Here is an 18,084-nt window from a genome sequence, read left to right on the forward strand (position 1 = left end):
CGAGAAACACATCATTCTCGCTTGCTGTGCAACGCATGTCTTGGATAATTGACGGGCAGCGTCTAAGAAGCAACGCAGGCTTACATCCCACGCCCCCCCCCCCCCCCCCCTCCCCACCTGGCATACGTCGTTGTAGCCGCCAGCTCGGGGTGGCTCATGATGAACACAGCTCATCATCCTGCTTGGGGACCCCAAGACTGGTGATCGACTGGGATCTCCTTGGGCGCGGATCGGCGGCACCGCAGCGATAACCCAGGAATTATTAATTTCTCTGAGGACTCCTGAATCAACGGGGGGATGGTGCCTACAACGGACGACCGCAGCAGGCAAGCCGCAAAGATGATGTGCCAAAAGGAAAGACATTCGGGTGGCCCAAGGCCCCTATCCCGGCAACTACGAGTCAAACCCCACGTGCCGTTACGGGCTGGCGTTATATCAAACTGTTTTAAGGACTTTGCACCCGAATGTGCGAGGGTGGAGAACGTACCCTCCGTTGGATCGAGTCAATGCGACGCTGGTGAGGTTCCTAGTGGGATGATGCTAGGAAGCCCCTGTCGGTCGATTGGTCCGTACCCAAGGAATATTCCCTGGCTATGCACGGGCGATCATCCTGCAGGGGGTCAAGTAGAGACGACAGGGTTGACGTCTGTCGTCTGCCATAGAACTTGCTGTGTGAAAGAGATTGCAGGTACCAGCTCCAGTCGAGGCGGACAAGCGGGGTTCTGCTTCTCTCTCTCACTCACTTGCTGTCCTGGGTTCTGGGCAGCAAAGCCAAAACAAACTCATGGAGATTTGACTTGTGACAGTGGGTGTGGTTTGTGTCAGTCCCAGATCTCTGGCAAGAAAACCAAGCACGGCACTCATCCATCCACCCGCTCACCTTGTGGGGCACATATGCTCCGCAGAAGAAACTCTGGGTTTGGGATTTTTCTTTGCTGAGACTTGAGGGGATCATGGAATATGTACTACCCAGCCTTATGTCGGCATCGCGGCACGGCAAAAGAATGCCTTGCGAGGTAGCACTAGGCCGGTGGATGAATCATCAGGATATGTGCAACAACACCTTCGTACGTTGAAGTGATGTGTTTTCAAACAAGGAGGCCCAAAGTCGAGACTCTTCAAACATCGATCAATCGATCTTCACCTCCTCAGGGAGAATCGATGATCTTGCCATCACCCTGCATTAGTGTGGCGACAAATGTAACATACCCAACGTAGCAACACCGAGAGATACAATAAACTGGATTCGATGTTTATGCCAAGCTTCAATAATTTCTAAGAAACAGATTGACATTAAATGGAGTCATCTTGAGTGGACTTAGTTCTATCATAAGCTTCGAATCGAAATGAGATGGCGAAATGAAATAACTGCAGTCTATAATTCTGGTTTAGAGTATGGCACATCACTTTGGCAAGAGGTATCTGTTTAAACTTGAAGATAATACGAGATATGATCATCGAATTGTGGTATCGAACATAAGAAATGAAGTCTATGGAGTCCCAGAAAACCGCTAGTTTCGCCTAATAATCCCTAATCCGAACAAGATATGTACAATGAAGATTGGACGCCCTGTGAGCAATTTGAACTCTGTCCGTTAATATCTGTAAAGCCCTTCCTAATACCCGACAACGCCCTGCCTCAAAACACTAAAAAGCATTTCTCAATACAAAAACCAACAACCAAGTGGATGTCTATTTTGTCTTGAAAGCCTGGCCAATGGCGCCACCGGGGTGGTTCTTTGCAAAGACTGATGATACTGAAGAGTACATCTCCTTTGAAGCAACGTACGCCAAGGCATCGCCCATGGCAATGGCCATGGTCGTAGAAGTAGTAGGGGCAGAGACGCCAAAGGTCTCCTTCTCAGACTCGGGGATAGGAGCAGGGAGGAGGATGAGATCCGGGCGGGCCTTTGCGATCTCGCATGTCTCCATGCTGGTGGGCGAAGTGAGGAGGATGAGAGGGCACTTCTTGTTGAGGTGAGGCAGGAGGAGCATGAGCTCGGGGGTCTTGCCGGAGAAGGTGATCATGATGAGGGTGTCGTACTCGCCCACCACACCGAGGTCACCGTGAAGGGCCTCGGTAGGGTGAAGGAAGACAGCGGGGAGACCCAAGCTGCTGAAGGTGGCAGTGAGCTTCTTCGCGATCCAGCCAGACTTGCCGACACCGATGAAGACGACCTTGCCGCGGTGATCACGGTGACGGACGAGAGCATCAACGGAGCGGTAAAAGCCGTCGCGGCAGACGCGCTCGGAAGAGTACAGCTGGGTAAGCGCCATGAGGGCGTTTGCCTCTGTGCGAAGGACGTGGATGGCGCCGTCGAGTCTGTCTTCATATGATGATGAGGCCCTGCGGTCCTCGTGGGTGACGTCGCGGAGAGGAGATCTGGGCATGGGTGACTTGGGGCCGCGGATCTCATATGATTTGGCGAGGTTGACGTTGAGCTCTACGGGGCCGCGGCTGCGCATGCCCATAGCAGATCCAGAGCGAGGAGGAACCATTTTGAATTTTGTGTGGTGGAAAGGGGAGAAAGGTTTGAAGAAGCGGATGAGGCTTGATGTTTCTGTTGCTTGGGAGAAATGAAGCAGTGAAATGGAGCCCGGCTCTGATTTGTTTTAATCAACTCTATTGATGTTTGATGAGAAGAAGAAAGGTGGTTGGAAAGTGAAGCTGATGATCTTGCTGATGATAAACCCGTGATGGAGAGAGGAAGATCCGCTCTTTAATACTGATCAAAGGTCCTCGATCCATCGGATAGCTTGGAGCCATCGATACCTCCAGTATATTCAGTCTAGTGTAACTTGTAAGCCGAAAAAAAAGGAGGAGTTTGGTGGTCGTTGGGCGTAAAGCGGATCCTCAATTTGATGCACAGGGAGGACCCCAGCTCAAGCCTATCATGGGCGATCTGCCGTCAAAGTTCATGACAGAGGGTGGGCGTCCTTTCTCACAGTGGAAGCGGTATCCAAGGTGAACCATGCCTCACCGCGTCGGGGGGGGGGTTACAAGCCAGAGAGAGCCCTTTCATTTACTCTGGACATGCACGTTTGGCCGCGGTAAGAAGGCGTGGGAAGGGTGACGAAGTCGCAGTCTCAAAATAGTCCACAATAAACAACGGGCCAAGACTGGCAAACCCCCCCTCCCCTTAATCCAATGGGAAACCTGACGCGAGGGTTCGTGCGCCCCTGAAGTGCAGGCATATGCCCGACTTTGCATAATGTAAGCCACCTCATCCCGCGAATGCTGTTATCAGTTCCCACCTCAGTTCATCGGTGGTATGTCTTGATTTGTTCCGGGATGGGATGGGGGTTTGTCAAGTCACACCGACGGGACGACGTGGATATCCCGTGGACCGTCCATAGTGTATTAATCGCAGATATCAAAGAGAAAGTTGGTTGAGTATGGTTCTGGGCTTCGGTGTACCTGCATGCTGGCAAGGGTTAGAAGAGGGCATCTGCAGGTCTTGGCCATCTCCCCCAAACTCACTTCATCTCCGTCTAACCAGGACAAGACATCGTCCACTCTGATCCCTCTGATGGGCATCCGTGGCGTCCTGATTCGGGCGAGAAGCTGGGCCAAACTTTAATGTTCATCAATCCACGTTAGACGCATCTCTCCGTAGATTGCTTTTTCCCGGTTTCTAAACGCCCCCCTCGTTAATTCCTGTCATTCTACGGCTGTCGTGATCCCATTCAACCTGGGCCTCGTGCGCCATGGCCCCCTCCCGCCAAGATAGCCGCCTGTTGGACATAGATTTAGACGCTGGCGGTCTAGGCTAGACACGTGCTGGCCGCCGTTGGTAGCACGGCGAAGTGTCTGACTCTGACATGTGGTCCCCTTGCTTCGCGTCCAATGTTGTACAGGCTCTCTGACGTGTCGTACCTCATCTGAAGAAGCTTTCAGATGACGCTGTCTTATCCAAGGTGACTTTCTTGCTTATTTGGCTTCTTCTAGAAGGAAAACTACGTGTTGAAACCGTTCCTGTCTCAATCATCAGGCCTGTAGAGCATAAGGAAACTCGCTCTCAGCTGCACTAAGAGAAAAGACGACGCAATATCGATGGGGTCAACGTCATCCACAATTGCGATGACAAGGCGATTACGGATACCTCTTCATTGAAACGGAACTTATTTTACAGAGGGTCTTTTTTTCTCTTGTGTGCGCGCGCTAACGAACGTCTTGCCGTCCTCCCCGGTGGCACCGCAATATGGGAGGTTGAGGGGGCCCTTCGCCGCTTCGGGAAGTGGATGGGCGGAAAGGGTCGCACCAGCGAAAGGAGTGGGCGGACGGCGTCTAGGCGCATCGGGGCTTAAGCGGTCTTTGGGCAGCTTTAACCGATAAATGGCGCCCAGAAAGCTGCAGACGCAAGCTGACATGGCAGAGCCTCCTTTCGAGGTGACATTTTACTTTCTTGGAGTCCCTGAGAGCACTCTCACCAGCCACAGAAGAAGGGTGGGGGCCCATGAGAAGAGAGAGAACAAGAGTGAGTCAGTTTCATGCCCCTGTCCAGTCATCGTTGATCGACTCCTTTCTGGCCAACTCGGGGCTAGGTTCAAGGGTGACATTCGGTCCTTGGTCCCTGGGTCCTCTTGGCGGCCAAGATGCACACGTCTTCGAGGCTTCGAGCACTACCGTTAACTTTCCACTCACACACTTGGCTTGACCCGACCTTCTGGTCGGGAGCTGCCGTCTGTGCTGTTTTCTGCCAGATCTGGCGGCAGGGGAGCCTTGATTGCCTGCCCCCCTCCCTATTCTGTCCTCCCCTCCCACCCGAGAGTTAGACAAATTGCACAAGTTGCAGGTAGTGGCGAGGAAAACTCCAGTGCTCAAGGTCAATGGCGAGTTGCTCGGATTCGTGAGTACACAGTAAAGTGGTTTGCACGTGCTCGGCTATGATCACCATTCTCTCACAGCTTGGCTAGTCTTGGCTCTCAATTACCCCAACTTACCTGTACAACGAACCAAATTTTAGTTTAATATAATTAGAGGTTTATCTGAAGGGGCGATTTCTTAGATCTGCACCACATGGTCTCTTCATCCGGTCTCTTGCTCGCAAATCGGCTCGACGTAGTACTTTCTGGAGGGGGTTGTCTCGTATGTCTATGAGGGCTTAGGCGACCCCGACTCTATTTCCTTTCTTGGCAAATGTAGTCGACACTCTGAATGCTCTCTCTGCCGCCTCACCCTCAGGCTTCATCGAGAAAGTCAACCGAAACTAAGAACAAGACACAATGACACGAAACATGAGTGTCAATTCTGGGGAAAAGATCGGACAAAACCTCGTCTCAAAACGTCTGTCGCATGTCACCCAGCATGGCAGCTATTGCAGAGAGGACGATGGGGTTGACAGGCTGGCTACTAAGGTAACTAACTGATTGGGGCTGGGGTTTGGTTCGGACGGCGCCATGCGCCCGGCCATGCGCCCATCATGGCTTTTCCGGACTCATGACAAACGGGTGCTTGTTATCGCGCGCCTTGCCGACCCAACTATGAAACCCGTGAGAAAATCATCGGCAGTTGTTGGCCGTCGTTCTCACCGGCCGTGATAAGAGCCTCAGTCTCAACTCTCAGTCTCACGGCATCCCCCCCCCCCCCCCCCCCCCCCCCTCCAAACTGGCAACAGGATCCAAAACGAGGATTCAGAAAAAACTGGAGAAGGCTCTGCACCTGTGTAAGACCCAGCATATGCAGAGGCCCAATGATGTCTTGACGAAACGGTTGCGGAACGTTATCGATGGCCCGGGCTCCTTTCTCTCTCCACCGACGAAGCTGCAGCAGTATGCAACTTTGAGTCTCTGCATACATTCACGCTCCACCGAGAGGTCCTCGTCTTCCCCCAACTTGGCTAGGTCGGCCATACCCTGCCTGCATTGTGCTGACAGCAACAAAGCCTGGTTGTTGCATCTTCCTGAATCCTCCTTCCTTGTTCCTTCTTTTCCATGTCAAGCACGTCTGAAAGTCTTGACCACTCTCAACTACCGAGATGGGTGGTGGAGTATTGTCTTATCTCTCAATTCCGGGGCAACGGGTCGACTCCGTCCGTTCGACTCTTGTCCCCAAAACTCCAAAACTCCAGTCTCCAGTCTGGCCGTTTCCAGGACCGTCCCAGGACTCCCAGATGGCCGCCCCGTCCTACAGACATCAATATGTTATCGGCCGCTAATAGTCTAGCGCATGCAGGTGCCAGCTGCTTCTCGCCAAACTCTGTTTGAATTAATTGCGAATGCAAGTAAGGAAAGACGCGCCTCCCGCGGGCCGGTGGGGGGTTAGGTTAGGTTGGCTTGGTTGATGGTTCAAGTGTTTACCGTCACATTGAACTTTGCAGTATTTGCTTGTTGGGCCCCTATTTTGCGCAAGCTACAATGATTGCCGTCCACAACCACGTCATTGCCCGCCACTATGGGACTCGACGTAGTAGAAAGCAATCGTCGAGCTTCATCTGACGTGGCTTCCTTAACCATAGAACCTTAATTATAATGGGATTGACGCGGCTGAGTGCTACTCTGGTAGAAATTTTCTTCCTTGATTTGCGCTCAGCCCTTCGGTGAATCCAGAGAGTCGGGAAGTGAGCGCGCTTGCGGGAACGGAACACAACCAGCCAGCGGCGCGGCGGTGAACAGCCAGAAGCCACTGCCAATGGCCCTCTCTGACTCTCTCACCTTGCACCGCGGCTCGCAAACTGCATAATTATGTGATACTGGGCATTGGGCAATAGGCGGCTCAGTTACCAGTTTCACGCAATAGGTTCCAAAACACGCAAGCAGGCAAGGACACCCCCTTCAGATCGCGGATGTTGTGGACAACAAATTGAAAGGTCATGTTCCCAGTCTAAGGGCCTACCCACCGGCTGTGGCTCGAGCTTGCCGCGCGCTCGTTCGGGAAGAGACTTGACAGACTGGATTCAACCCCCCCCCCCCCCCCCCCAGCAATCTGTTTGTTATCGGCAACGCAGGGGAAGGGATAGCATCATTCTTGACGAAAGAATTCGCCGCTTTCTTTCCATATCACTATCGGATATCCAGCCGAGTGCAGGACGGAACATAGTGCTGCGGCGAGCCCCTACATTGTAGATATCCCAGACTCCAGAGGTGTCTAGACCTGCCACTGCGTGTGCACAAACATGTGAGGCTCCGGCAAACACCGGCCGGATCTTCATGCAAGATTGGATTTTCAATCATTTTGAGTTTTTCGTTTATTTCTCCGACTAACATAACCCCAGTGAATGTTCATATTGTTTTCTCTCCCATACACTACGCTTAGGACCATCAACCAAGGATGAAATTGACAATCTATCAATATAGGCAGCATTGGCAACTAATTCGGTATCAGCGATCCGAGTCCCTCGCCAACGTCCCGATGATACTTACGATATAGGGCACTCGTGAGTTGTGAGCACTAAACTGTTGGTGCGTTCCCTTGCTGCAGCCAGCCTGCCAACTAAGACGAAGGGGTCTTCAGATAATGCGCGATTGCGCAACACAACAGTGCAGTTTGAATCCACAATCGCGACGCAATACGACGTTGAGCCTGCAGCCTTACGACGACGTCGATACAAAGAACAAAATTCTGCGCTCGTCCTGGCCGACCGGCGAAGGAGACGAACGTACGAGCGGCATTGAATTCTGTGCGAAGATCAAACTCGCTGATTGCCGCTCACCCGCCGCGTCCCGCGGCCGACGAACCAAACTTGAACCATGCCCTGCCGCCCACCCCTTGAAAAGCCCGAGCGAAAAAAGAATGATGTGATTTAGGGGTAACGTATCCAGAATTCCTTAACTTTGTTGTCCTTCCCAAAGAAATTCTAGAACTGGGAGTCTGGTCAGGGTGCCTAGGTGATCTCGCTCAAGGAGAACACGGACCCGTACCTCGTCTTTCTTGCTTAGCAAGATTAAAGGGCGACGATCTGAGCATCACACAGGGGAGGGGTCAAGTGTGGGGTCTACCTACCATTACGGCGGAAAGTGCTGCCTTTACGCGTATCTGGCATTTTCGGACTTTCATTACTCTACACCACAGACTAGGTAGCATCTTGACGGATGCACCAACGGAGAAGACCCCCCATCCTACCCTCGTCTGCATGCCCATGGGGGTGGATGGGGGGTGGGGGGTGGGTAATCGACTGCGCAAGAAAGGAGAAAGCTCCAAATTTCAGGGACCAGAAAGATTTGTTGGCTGGTAAGGGAGGCAGCAATGGAAGAAGCAATGATTTACGCGTTTCGTCGTATTCGAATATTGGGAATAAGAACTGTTTACAATCTTGCTTTGGATGTAAAATGCTTCCGGGCGGCCTGGGCAGTGGATGAAAATTGTCTCGCTTGAAATCTATGTGGTCGTGTTGTAGGAAGTAAACCAATGCTATGAAAAATCCAGATGCCAATTTTCCACAGCCCACGCCGTTCACCGGGCCCGGAATTTACGCAGTCAGACACTACAGATACTAACTAAGATAGGGTAGCTCATGCCTTGACATCAGCGTCAGCATCTTCGATCTCCAGACGAGTGCCGTATACGGTGACACCCCTGCCAGCATCATGCCTCGTCTTCTCAAACTCCTCAAACATGAGAGGAGGGCTGTTGGGATCCAGCACGAACTGCCGGTGCCACGGTCCGACGAACAGTCCGTCGGGGTCAACCTCGTCACGGACCCGACGCCACTGGGTCATATCATCACCGTACCACTCAGCAAACTCCTCGTTCTTGACGTTGAAGTTCTTGGCCCAGTGCGGCTTGCCACCGAGGTCACGCATCAACCACTCGAAGCCCTGCATCCAGCGCTTCAGGCCGGGAGGGTCGAGGTCGTAGGGACGGTACATGGTCGCGTTGAGGTTGAGCGTGGGACCGTCCTTGACGGTGCTGTCGAGGAAAGGCCTGTTGCGCTGCTCAGCGCTGGTGTGGACGGTGGCGTCGCAGACGCGGACCTCGACGGGAGAGTGCACGTAGAGGCCCTCGGCGGAGTAAGGGATGCCGTGGTCGACGTAGTCGGGGTCGCCCGGCTTGAGCTTGTTGAGCCAGGATCCGAGACGCATCAGGGCCTCGGGCCCGCGGTGGAGTGGGATGGCCCACTCGTTGACGAATTGGCTGTAGAGGCAGTTCATCCACAAGGCCTTATCCATGGGCTGGATGGCTGACGAGGTGTAGCCATCACTGAAGCCGTATTGCATGCCGAACACGAACCTGTAGGGCGTCAGTTAGTCCGTTGAGTCCGTCGACAACGTCGGATGAGTTGTATCAAGGGATGGGGTGCTTCAGCTTACCATTCAACCCAGGGCAGGATGCGAGGGATGTAACGCGATAGGTAAAGGAGGTTGTGGTATATGTGATAACCGAGGGCTCCATCGTAGTAGCCGACTGGCGGATCTCGGTTCTTCTCCTTTCCGGACTCGAGATCTTCCTTTGTGACGATGTCGGCCCTCCAGACCACAGCTCTTCTGGTATAAGGCAGCCACCATACCCGGACAAAGTCGGACTGGGTCCACAGCTTGTTGTCCTGCTTCCAGGAGTCAAGCATCTTGTAGTCGGCCTGGATCGTCTGTTGCCAATGCAAGCTGAACGCCGGCACGGCGCGGAAGCTGACCTCGGTGATGATGCCGAGGGCGCCGAGCGATAGCGTGGCGCCTCGGAAGAGGTCCGGGTTGTCATCCGGCGAGCATGAGACTGTCTCGCCGTTGGCGAGGACGATCTTGAGTGAGGAAATGGCCTCCGAGAGCAGACCGTATTTCAGGGTGCTGCCGCGGGTTCCTGTGCCGATGACACCGGCGATGCTCTGCTCGTTGACGCTGCCCAGCACGGGGAATGAGAGGCCGTGCTTGTTCAGCTCCTCGGTGAGTTGCCACAGCCTGATGCCGGCTTGCATGACAACGAGACCAGTCTCCTCTGCCGGGTTGCGTTAGCATAGTTCTCATGAGATTACGCGGATGAGTGAGAGAGTGAAATGTGACGTGAGGGTCTGTGCTTACTATCGACAGATAACACCTTCTTGAATCCATCGAGGTTCACCAGCCAGTTACTCGTGCACGTCAGGTCCGAAGGCGAGTGTGCATGGCCGACCGTGGTGATGCGCCGCCTGCAACGGCGCGCGAGCTTCACTGCCTTCTCGACCTCTTGCTGCGACTGAGGCTGAATGAAGAGCTCCGGCAGCGATGAAAAGGTGCGCGCCCATGTGGTGTGGAAGTGAGCCGATTTGGCCCGGAACGGGATGCCATCGGCGGCGGCATCATCGATGATGCCGCGAATGTGAGGATCCACGGACGCAACGGCGGCCATTGTGAGTGTCGGAGCCTGCTCTCTGCGACGATGATAATTAACAACTATTACACCGGGCTCGGAAGAAGCAAAGTCGAGCTACAAGACGACCCTGATGATGATCCAAGGTTGAGGGTCCTTTTGTTAAGTGCCGCCCGCCACTCTTGATGGCAAAGATTATGAGGGAAAACCCGAGAGTGAATTGAACAACGCACCCTGAAAGCCGAGTGTTTTGGAGATTTTGAGGCTAATGACGGTTTATATGACAAAACAAGTTTAGCGGCCGCAATGGAGCACACCGCATCTTCTGCGTTTCTGTGCAGCAGCTTTCTGGTGCGGTCTGCAACCAGACCGTACGACTGGCGCCAGGGATCGGGGGGATCTGTTTGTGGATGACGAGTCAAGGAGGGTGGCTTGAAACAGGAAGTCTCAGATGAACATGGATGCTGGGGGTTCCGCCACACTTATGCCGGCCTGCGAGGCCCGGTAGGAGAAAAATTGCAGTTGGCAAGGATTCTTGCATTTGGGGGTCTCCCATGCATGATCTCTCTTCTCTCTCCCTTTGCGGCTTTGCCCAACCTGTCGTTCTGCTGTCACTCTATCTATCAAGTTGTGGCAAGTTGAGACGAGGTGACACGTGCAATCGGTCCAATTCACTTGGCAAAATGGCCTGCGCCAAAGGGCTTGGCCCAAGATGGACCGCGCCTAAACTCCACCACGCAACACAGCTTCGTAAGTATTGACGAGTTGATACTCTAATACCTTACCCTATGTATCGGTACTGAGTCGAGCATCCTTTGAGCGTACGCGGCTTAGGCTTAGCCCTGGGAGAATCCGAGCTCGCGGATTCTGGGTACGCTAATAGAAGCGGACGGAGAGCGGTCTCCCATGCCCACATATCAGTTATGGTTAATAACGAATTGTTCCTAGTCCAGGAACCTGGCAAGCGGCGAGGCCCCCATGCGAGCTTTTTAGACCAGACTTCTGGACCGATCCTGTTGTGACCCTCTCATATCAAGTAGCAAACACCTCACGGCTCAGCCCTTTCTTCCCACTCACCCGTCTTAAGGCTAGAAAGTTTCCTGACAAGTCCCTCTTCTTTCCCGCCCCTCTTCCCGACTTTTACACCCTGAGCATATCGAATCATCCTCACTAGCTCTCATCTCATTCTCATATCATCTTCCTCCAGAGTCCTGGAGTCATGGCTACCACAACAAGCCTCAACCCGGCCTCCCGGCCTTCCATCGCCTCCGTCCTGCCACCTCTCTTCCTGGGCACAGCAACATTCAACACCCAGCATGTAAAGGACCCGCTGCAGATGCCGTACAGGCAAATCGTCTCAAGGGCACTAGAGCTCGGCGTCAACGGCTTCGACACATCGCCGTACTACGGCCCCTCAGAGGTCCTCCTCGGCGACGCCCTGGCCGCCCACACAGCAGCCACCAACATCCGTAGAGAGTCCTACGTGCTGGTCACAAAGGCAGGCCGCATCGCCGGCAACGAGTTTGACTACTCGCCGGCGTACGTGCGCTACTCTGTCCTCCGCTCCCTCAGCCGCCTCAACACGCCGTACCTCGACCTCGTGCACATGCACGACGTTGAGTTCGTCTCCCCCGCAGAAGTCCTCGCCGCCGTGCAGACGTTAAGGCAGCTCCGTGACGAGGGCAAGATCCGCTATGTCGGTATCAGTGGCTTCCCCGTCCACGTCCTCTGCAGTCTCGCTGAGATGATCCTCGCTGAGACGGGCGAGGCCCTCGATGCCATCTTGAGCTACGGACACTTCACCATTCAGAATCCCACACTCGGTCTCGCTGAGGTTGTCGCTGGACCCGATCACACCGACGAGCAGAGCCCGCTCCGGCGGTTCGGCAACGCCGGCGTGCAGGTCGTGCTGAACGCCAGCATGCTCGGCATGGGTCTCCTCACATCCACGGGCGTCCCCGCGCGGACGGAGACGGCGGAGGGCAAGGCTGGCGTTATCGCATCATGGCACCCGGCGCCGGATGACCTGCGCTCCGCGTGCAAGGAGCTCTCGACCATCGCCAGCGAAGCCGGCGAGCGCCTGGAGACTGTGGCTCTTCACTGGTCGATGGAGGAGTACGCCCGCGTCGGCGCCGCAGCTGGTCTCGGCGTGCAGCTGCCGGGTCAGAGCAGCGACCAGCGCGTCGGAGGCAGTGTCATGGGCGTCACCGGCATCGCGGAGCTCGAGCAGACCGTCGAATCGTGGAAGCTCGTGCTTCAGGGTTTTGCTGCTGGCGGCGAGGCCTCGCCACGGTATGAGAAGCTCAAGGCTCTCGTCGAGCAGAAGATGTGGCCCGAGTTGGGCGTGTGGAAGGGCTACAGCTGGGCGAGCCCCGATGAGGGGTTCCAGAATGAGAGGAGTGCAGACAAGTTTGGCTTGATCCCGGAGGAGGATGAACTGATGATCAACTTCATGACTAGAATTTCCAGCAATTTGTGAGCGATTAGCGTTACTTGCATGTCTCGATACCTGATAGGAATAGACACCCTTTTACAGAATATCCCGCTTCGTGCAATTCCTCAAACAGCGGCAGCATGCGATTGGTCAATACGTCTCGAGGCTTTACCAGACCTTCTGTTGATGCAGCATCGATAGCAGGCTCGGAAATGTTGTCAATGATGGAAGGAACCGCCTATAGAGATCGCCAACCCGTAAATTAACCCGTTTTGGGGCAGTGACATGCCTTTTCCTCGGCTGTGGAAGAAATCGATCTTGTCATATGCAGGCTACCGCACCTTATGGGTTCGTTTTGAGGCGCACCATCAGTCGGGACCAGATGATTGGACTGGAGTTATCTGTTGCGGCACAGCCTGCCTTGGGCACACTCCGAGGCATTCTGCCAATTGCTTTCGAGCGCCAGGAGAATCACAAGACGAGACCTCCCCACCCACACCCTGATCGCATTTTCGTCGCTCTCCTTCTCTCCGGTATACGAATTGTCGCCGACATTGATTGCTTAAGCACTGCCGTCGCCCGTGAGTCGCATAGAGGCTGAGAGATGGCAGAAGCCTTCGGTCTTGTGGCGAGCGTTTTCGCAACTATTCAGATCGCAGATAGAGTGGTATCGATCTGCAAGCACTACATCGAGCACGTCCAGGGTGCACCATCAGACCTACGCACAATCCTCGTCGAAACCTCATCAGTAGGGGCAGCCTTGCAAAATGTTGATTTCCTTCTCAAGTTCGAAGAACCAAACTCGCCTTTACGAAAAGCTTTGGACGGAAATGCAGGGCCTGTCGGAGAATGCCATGGCGCCATCGAACAGCTGGAGAAGTTGATCGCCTCCGACGAAACACAGGCACAAGGGACCCGTGGAATGAAGAGAAGAAAATTACAAGTCACCATGAGAACCTTGGCATGGCCCTTGAAGGAGACCAAGGCCAGAAGTTTGCTTCAAGATATCGCACGATGCAAGAACACTATCAGTCTCGCCTTAACCGCGACTTCCTTGTATGTCTCACAATTGAACCCCTGCGAAAATTTCAACAGTGGTTATCAGAAGTCTAACATCACTTTAGTCATGACATCAAGCTCATTCGTGAGAAAACTTCACGCATACAACAAGCTTTGACAGGTATGTTCCGTTCAGATTCTTGCGCGAGATCTGAATCAACGTGCTGATTCTTTTGAGCTAGAGAACCAACGAACAGAGGTTTACAAGTGGCTCAGACATACTGAGCCTTCATCAATTCACCACCGAGCTTGCACAAACTACGAACCTGGAACTTGCGACTGGATGTCACGCACTTCGGAATGGGCCCAGTTCAGTCGTGGAGATCTACGATGCCTTTGCATTCATGGCATCCCTGGCGCCGGAAAGACCATCCTAGCTTCCCAGCTCACTGAAAAACTTGAGGAGAGTTGTCAAGAGCCTACCCCAAATGATTCTAAGTCCATTGGGATTTACTACTGCTGCTACTTTGGACACAATCAGGACGAATCGGCACCATTTCTTCGATGGATTCTCGAACGCATGTGTAGGAAAGCCGAACAGGTGCCCGACCAGCTTTGGAGAATGTTCAAAGACGGTGGTGATCCTAGCCTTAGCGGCTTACTCGCTGCTCTTGAAACTGCTTCGAGCTACTTTAGCAGCGTTAAAATCATGATTGACACCGTCGACGAAAGCAGTCCCCGGGAAGAGCTTCTTAAAGTCCTGCGAGATCTTGCTACCGACTTTAGATTCTCAAAGATCCAGCTCCTGGTGACTAGCCGGGAATATTTGGACATTGATAAAGTCATGCGCGATATTTCAACGGAAGTATCCATGCGGAATGAATATCTCGATGCTGATATACGGCTGTACATCGAAACGCGACTCGCCACCAACGACAAGCTGAAAGACTGGACTGAAGACTTACGCAAAGAGGCTTTGGAAGCCTTGTGTGATGGTGCGAAAGGAATGTAAGTTACATAGCATTTAAAGTCGCTATCAGTCGTTGCGAACACTGACCAGCTCGTCGCGCAGGTTTCGCTGGGTTGTATGTCAACTTGATGCCTTGCGACGAATCAAAGGTACCAAGGCAACCATCAGAAACGAATTGAAGAACCTCCCCAGAACTCTTAACGACACATACGACAGAATTTTTGAAATGGTACCTGAAGAAGATCACCCGATTGTGCTCTCGGCTCTCGATTGGATATGCTTCAACAACAAAGTCTTTTCCGATGAGTCTATCAGTTGCAATGTGCTGCTCGAAGCCATCGAAAGAGATCTAAATCAAAAAAAAATTGGGCCCACGAGATTACCGTTACGATGCCGAGATGCTTCTCGAATTATGTGGCTGTCTCATTACAGTCACCGCACCTGAATACAGGGACCCTTTCCCGGATGGAGAGCTTCAAGTTTCGTTCCCTCATTACACCGTCATGGAATACTTGGCCGTATCAGCTAGCACCGTAAATGGCTTTTGCTTTCGTTTTGATGCAGGCGAAGCTTTGAGCGAGCGGGCAAGGTTTCTTTCTCTTGGAAGCATTTCAGTCCACTGTTGACGATGATGAAGGTCTTATTCTTGAGAGCGATCTGGATTCTCTGGACAACCCGTGCATCAATCTTTTGCAACCAGGCTTCAGAACATACTGCGTTTTAGCAGTAATAGTTCTGATTGAAGACCATGATAGGTTCTTCGAACAAAATGGAGATCTTGCTGCAATGCTTACAACTCCGCATCATTCGAGAAGCCATCCTGTGGATATAATCCGGCGATTGTGGAGAAAGTACGATGAGGTGCCCCATAAAATCGAGCAGTTCAAAGAGAACTGTTGTCTTCGCAAACCCTTTTTCTCCGCCGAATTTACTGCACCAACGCCACCTGAAGTCCAAATTCTCGTCGACTTCTTGCACATGAATGCTTTCACAATAGCGGACTTCATGCTACGCAACCAAAATAACACAAAGGAAATTTTCCGGACTGTAATCGACCTGGATCACTTGCACCAAAGTGGTGATACATATAGTAGAGACTATTTCCACATCCCCCCTTACCAATTATATCGCGGCCGCGAGTGCGGATAACTGGCTAATGCTGCACTATCTTCTGGGAACTTGGCCCGAAGCTCTAGACTATCACAGCATTCTTTTGGACTGCATCATGTTCCATCACCATGGGAGATCTCAATTCTATTTTTCTGGCTGCGAAGACGGGTGTATTCTGAAGCGTCTGCTACGTCGGGGTGCGAAAACAGATGCGCCAGATTTCGTGGTTACGCCACTGCAAATTGCCGTAGCTTGTCTGGACAAAGACAGAGTGGAAGTTTTACTTGAGGGTGGTGCTGAGCCGAACACAAGAGGGAATCCAGCTGCGATGAATCGGTCAGAGCATCCCTGGTTACGTGCGCATGATTATCTCAGTGGTATGACCCCACTTCAGATATGTCAACCTGAGGTTCAAAAGCGTAGTTTAGACGTTGTATCGGAGATCAGGGAAGATGTTACGGGGAGCAGTTTCGAGGACGTTATTGACCAACGCTTGACAGACTCCGAGGGAATCTTAAGCCAAATCGAGGCTTTGCTGCGCAAACACAATGCTACATAGGCCATTTCAAATCCAAATATCAAAGCTGATAGCCTAATTCGATCGATGACACTCTTACATTTGGCCGAATTGCTGATCGCGCATATACCCCTACCTTAGTAAATCCCCGGCAAAATCTTCCATCTGACGATCTTCTTATACTTCTCCCAGTCTTCCCCATACTTTTCTGAACAAGCCACATCATCCCGTCCTTCACGATGAATGAGCAGAATTGCAAAGTACAGCACGTAAAAGTATGTGAAAATCATACCCCAGCCGCGAGCAGCGCCCTGAACGACCTCACGACCGTCAAGCATCGTGATAGCACCAGACACGGCGCTGCCAGCAGTGAGAATCTGGTAGCCAGAAACCGCCGTCGGCAAGCTGAACGGCGAAGCCTGGAGCCAGTCGCCAAAGTAGTTGATATGGCGGGACCTACCCCACCATCCACCAGTAAGCAGCCTAGTACCGCGCTTCGTCTGGATGAACGGCATATCCTTAACGCTGGGGTGATCAGGCTGCGTGCGGAAGACCTTCTTCTGGTTATTCGCAGAGCGGAAGATGTACAGACCCGTCGCGAAGACGGCAAAGATGCTTGCGACGCCAGCCCAGCCCAGGTGGACGGGGTGAACGGAGAGATAGCGGGTCTGGGTGGAGTAGAGGAAGGGCACCCAGACAATATCACCAAAGGTCAGCATGAAACCCAGGCCGTCGGTGGTGATGTCCATCATGGTGAGCAGGCCAGCTTCCATGAACTGGCCCTCGAGGACGTAGTATCCCTGCACGGTGGTCGTGAGAAGGATACTGTCGGTGAGGTAGCCGTATGTGCGGTATTGCTTTGCACAGAAGGCGAGGTTGAGGATAACCCAGCCGGTGAGGCCGGGACGCATCTCCAGCCAGGCTTTGAGGTCGATCTCGCCGAAGAAGGGAAGGGTGACGCGGGGGTTCAGTTCGCGGCCGATGTAGATGTCGTAGATGAGGCTGCCAGTGTTGCCGCCGACGGCCAGCTCGCGAAGGTCTGGGTTGCCGGGCTTCACGCTGAAGCTGGCGACGTAGACGTAGACGGTGATGATGTAGGCGATGATGGTGTTGGCGGTTAGGAGCTGGAGGTAGTTGTCTGAGATGTAGGTCCAGACGACGAAGTCGGCGCCCTGGAGGTAGGTGCCGATGGCCAGGCCAGCGAGCTGAAAGACTGTGGCGTGGAAAGCTGTTAATGGGTTAGATGGAATCATCGAATCTTCGGAAAGAGAAAACTTACAATTGAAACGGTACTTCAATGGACGACCGGACTGAACCAACTTGGTGCCGAGCATCTCCTGAGCAGGAAGGATGCGGTAGAGGACCAGGCTCACGAAGTAATAGGCCAATGACCAGCCGACAGCTTCCCAGCTACAGAAGCCCCAGATTCCATTGGCGGGCCATGGCGTCTCGAGCTTGAGCTTCTCCAAGCTCAAAGTGCGAGGGCTTAAGGTTGATGGGGCGGGGCAGCCGGTCTTATCATTGCAGACGAAGAAGAAGGTCCACAAGAGGGCGGGAAGTCCAAAGACAATGGCAAAGGCGCCGGGACTGAGTGAGCATCAGAGTCAGCGATTGAGTGTATGAAGCAGATCTTGAACGCAGGACTTACGGGCCTCCGAACTCATAGTTGTGCTTCTTTGGAGCCATGGTTGTCTGGACTTGTTACTGACTCGGCACAATGAAGCTTATCAGTCTCTAGACTCTAGTTGGCTTCAAAATGAAGATTGAAACGCCGGCTTCCACTTGACGTGACGCGGTGGCATGAGAAGAGCAAACACAACACGCGTATTGGGGAT

The 18,084-nt window shown here is 53.1% G+C and overlaps 6 protein-coding genes across 6 annotated transcripts; 3 read left to right on the top strand and 3 right to left on the bottom strand.

Annotated features, from left to right (window-relative positions):
* Nucleotides 1-1,684: 1,684 nt before the first annotated feature.
* Nucleotides 1,685-2,614, bottom strand: BDP81DRAFT_379228 (SIS domain-containing protein). Its single transcript, XM_060586814.1, has one exon. It carries the CDS (start codon nucleotides 2,497-2,499, stop codon nucleotides 1,693-1,695), a length of 807 nt encoding a protein of 268 aa, XP_060442550.1. The 5' UTR covers nucleotides 2,500-2,614; the 3' UTR covers nucleotides 1,685-1,692.
* Nucleotides 2,615-8,451: 5,837 nt separating this feature from the next.
* BDP81DRAFT_325424 (sugar 1,4-lactone oxidase) lies at nucleotides 8,452-10,258 on the bottom strand (the record flags this gene model as incomplete). Its single annotated transcript, XM_060584977.1, has 3 exons — nucleotides 8,452-9,169; nucleotides 9,250-9,868; nucleotides 9,952-10,258. The coding sequence occupies 3 exons, from the start codon at nucleotides 10,256-10,258 to the stop codon at nucleotides 8,452-8,454; spliced, it is 1,644 nt and encodes a 547-aa protein (XP_060442551.1).
* A 951-nt stretch (nucleotides 10,259-11,209) lies between these two features.
* BDP81DRAFT_63659 (L-galactose dehydrogenase) lies at nucleotides 11,210-12,703 on the top strand. Its single transcript, XM_060596087.1, has one exon. It carries the CDS (start codon nucleotides 11,439-11,441, stop codon nucleotides 12,696-12,698), a length of 1,260 nt encoding a protein of 419 aa, XP_060442552.1. The 5' UTR covers nucleotides 11,210-11,438; the 3' UTR covers nucleotides 12,699-12,703.
* Nucleotides 12,704-13,198: 495 nt separating this feature from the next.
* BDP81DRAFT_63663 (uncharacterized protein) lies at nucleotides 13,199-15,423 on the top strand. Its single transcript, XM_060596088.1, has 4 exons — nucleotides 13,199-13,709; nucleotides 13,778-13,833; nucleotides 13,895-14,660; nucleotides 14,725-15,423. Exons 1-4 carry the CDS (start codon nucleotides 13,258-13,260, stop codon nucleotides 15,065-15,067), a joined length of 1,617 nt encoding a protein of 538 aa, XP_060442553.1. The 5' UTR covers nucleotides 13,199-13,257; the 3' UTR covers nucleotides 15,068-15,423.
* BDP81DRAFT_63664 (uncharacterized protein) lies at nucleotides 15,424-16,339 on the top strand. Its single transcript, XM_060596089.1, has one exon. The coding sequence runs from the start codon at nucleotides 15,779-15,781 to the stop codon at nucleotides 16,289-16,291; it is 513 nt and encodes a 170-aa protein (XP_060442554.1). The 5' UTR covers nucleotides 15,424-15,778; the 3' UTR covers nucleotides 16,292-16,339.
* Nucleotides 16,340-16,386: 47 nt separating this feature from the next.
* Nucleotides 16,387-18,059, bottom strand: BDP81DRAFT_379237 (ergosterol biosynthesis ERG4/ERG24 family protein; the record flags this gene model as incomplete). Its single annotated transcript, XM_060586815.1, has 3 exons — nucleotides 17,898-18,059; nucleotides 17,529-17,836; nucleotides 16,387-17,477 (listed from the first exon to the last, which is right to left on the bottom strand). Exons 1-3 carry the CDS (start codon nucleotides 17,933-17,935, stop codon nucleotides 16,387-16,389), a joined length of 1,437 nt encoding a protein of 478 aa, XP_060442555.1. The 5' UTR covers nucleotides 17,936-18,059.
* Nucleotides 18,060-18,084: the final 25 nt, after the last annotated feature.

Source organism: Colletotrichum phormii (genome assembly GCF_030913505.1).
Source record: "Colletotrichum phormii strain CBS 102054 chromosome Unknown BDP81scaffold_16, whole genome shotgun sequence".
In the NCBI taxonomy this organism is placed as follows: Eukaryota; Fungi; Ascomycota; class Sordariomycetes; order Glomerellales; family Glomerellaceae; genus Colletotrichum; species Colletotrichum phormii.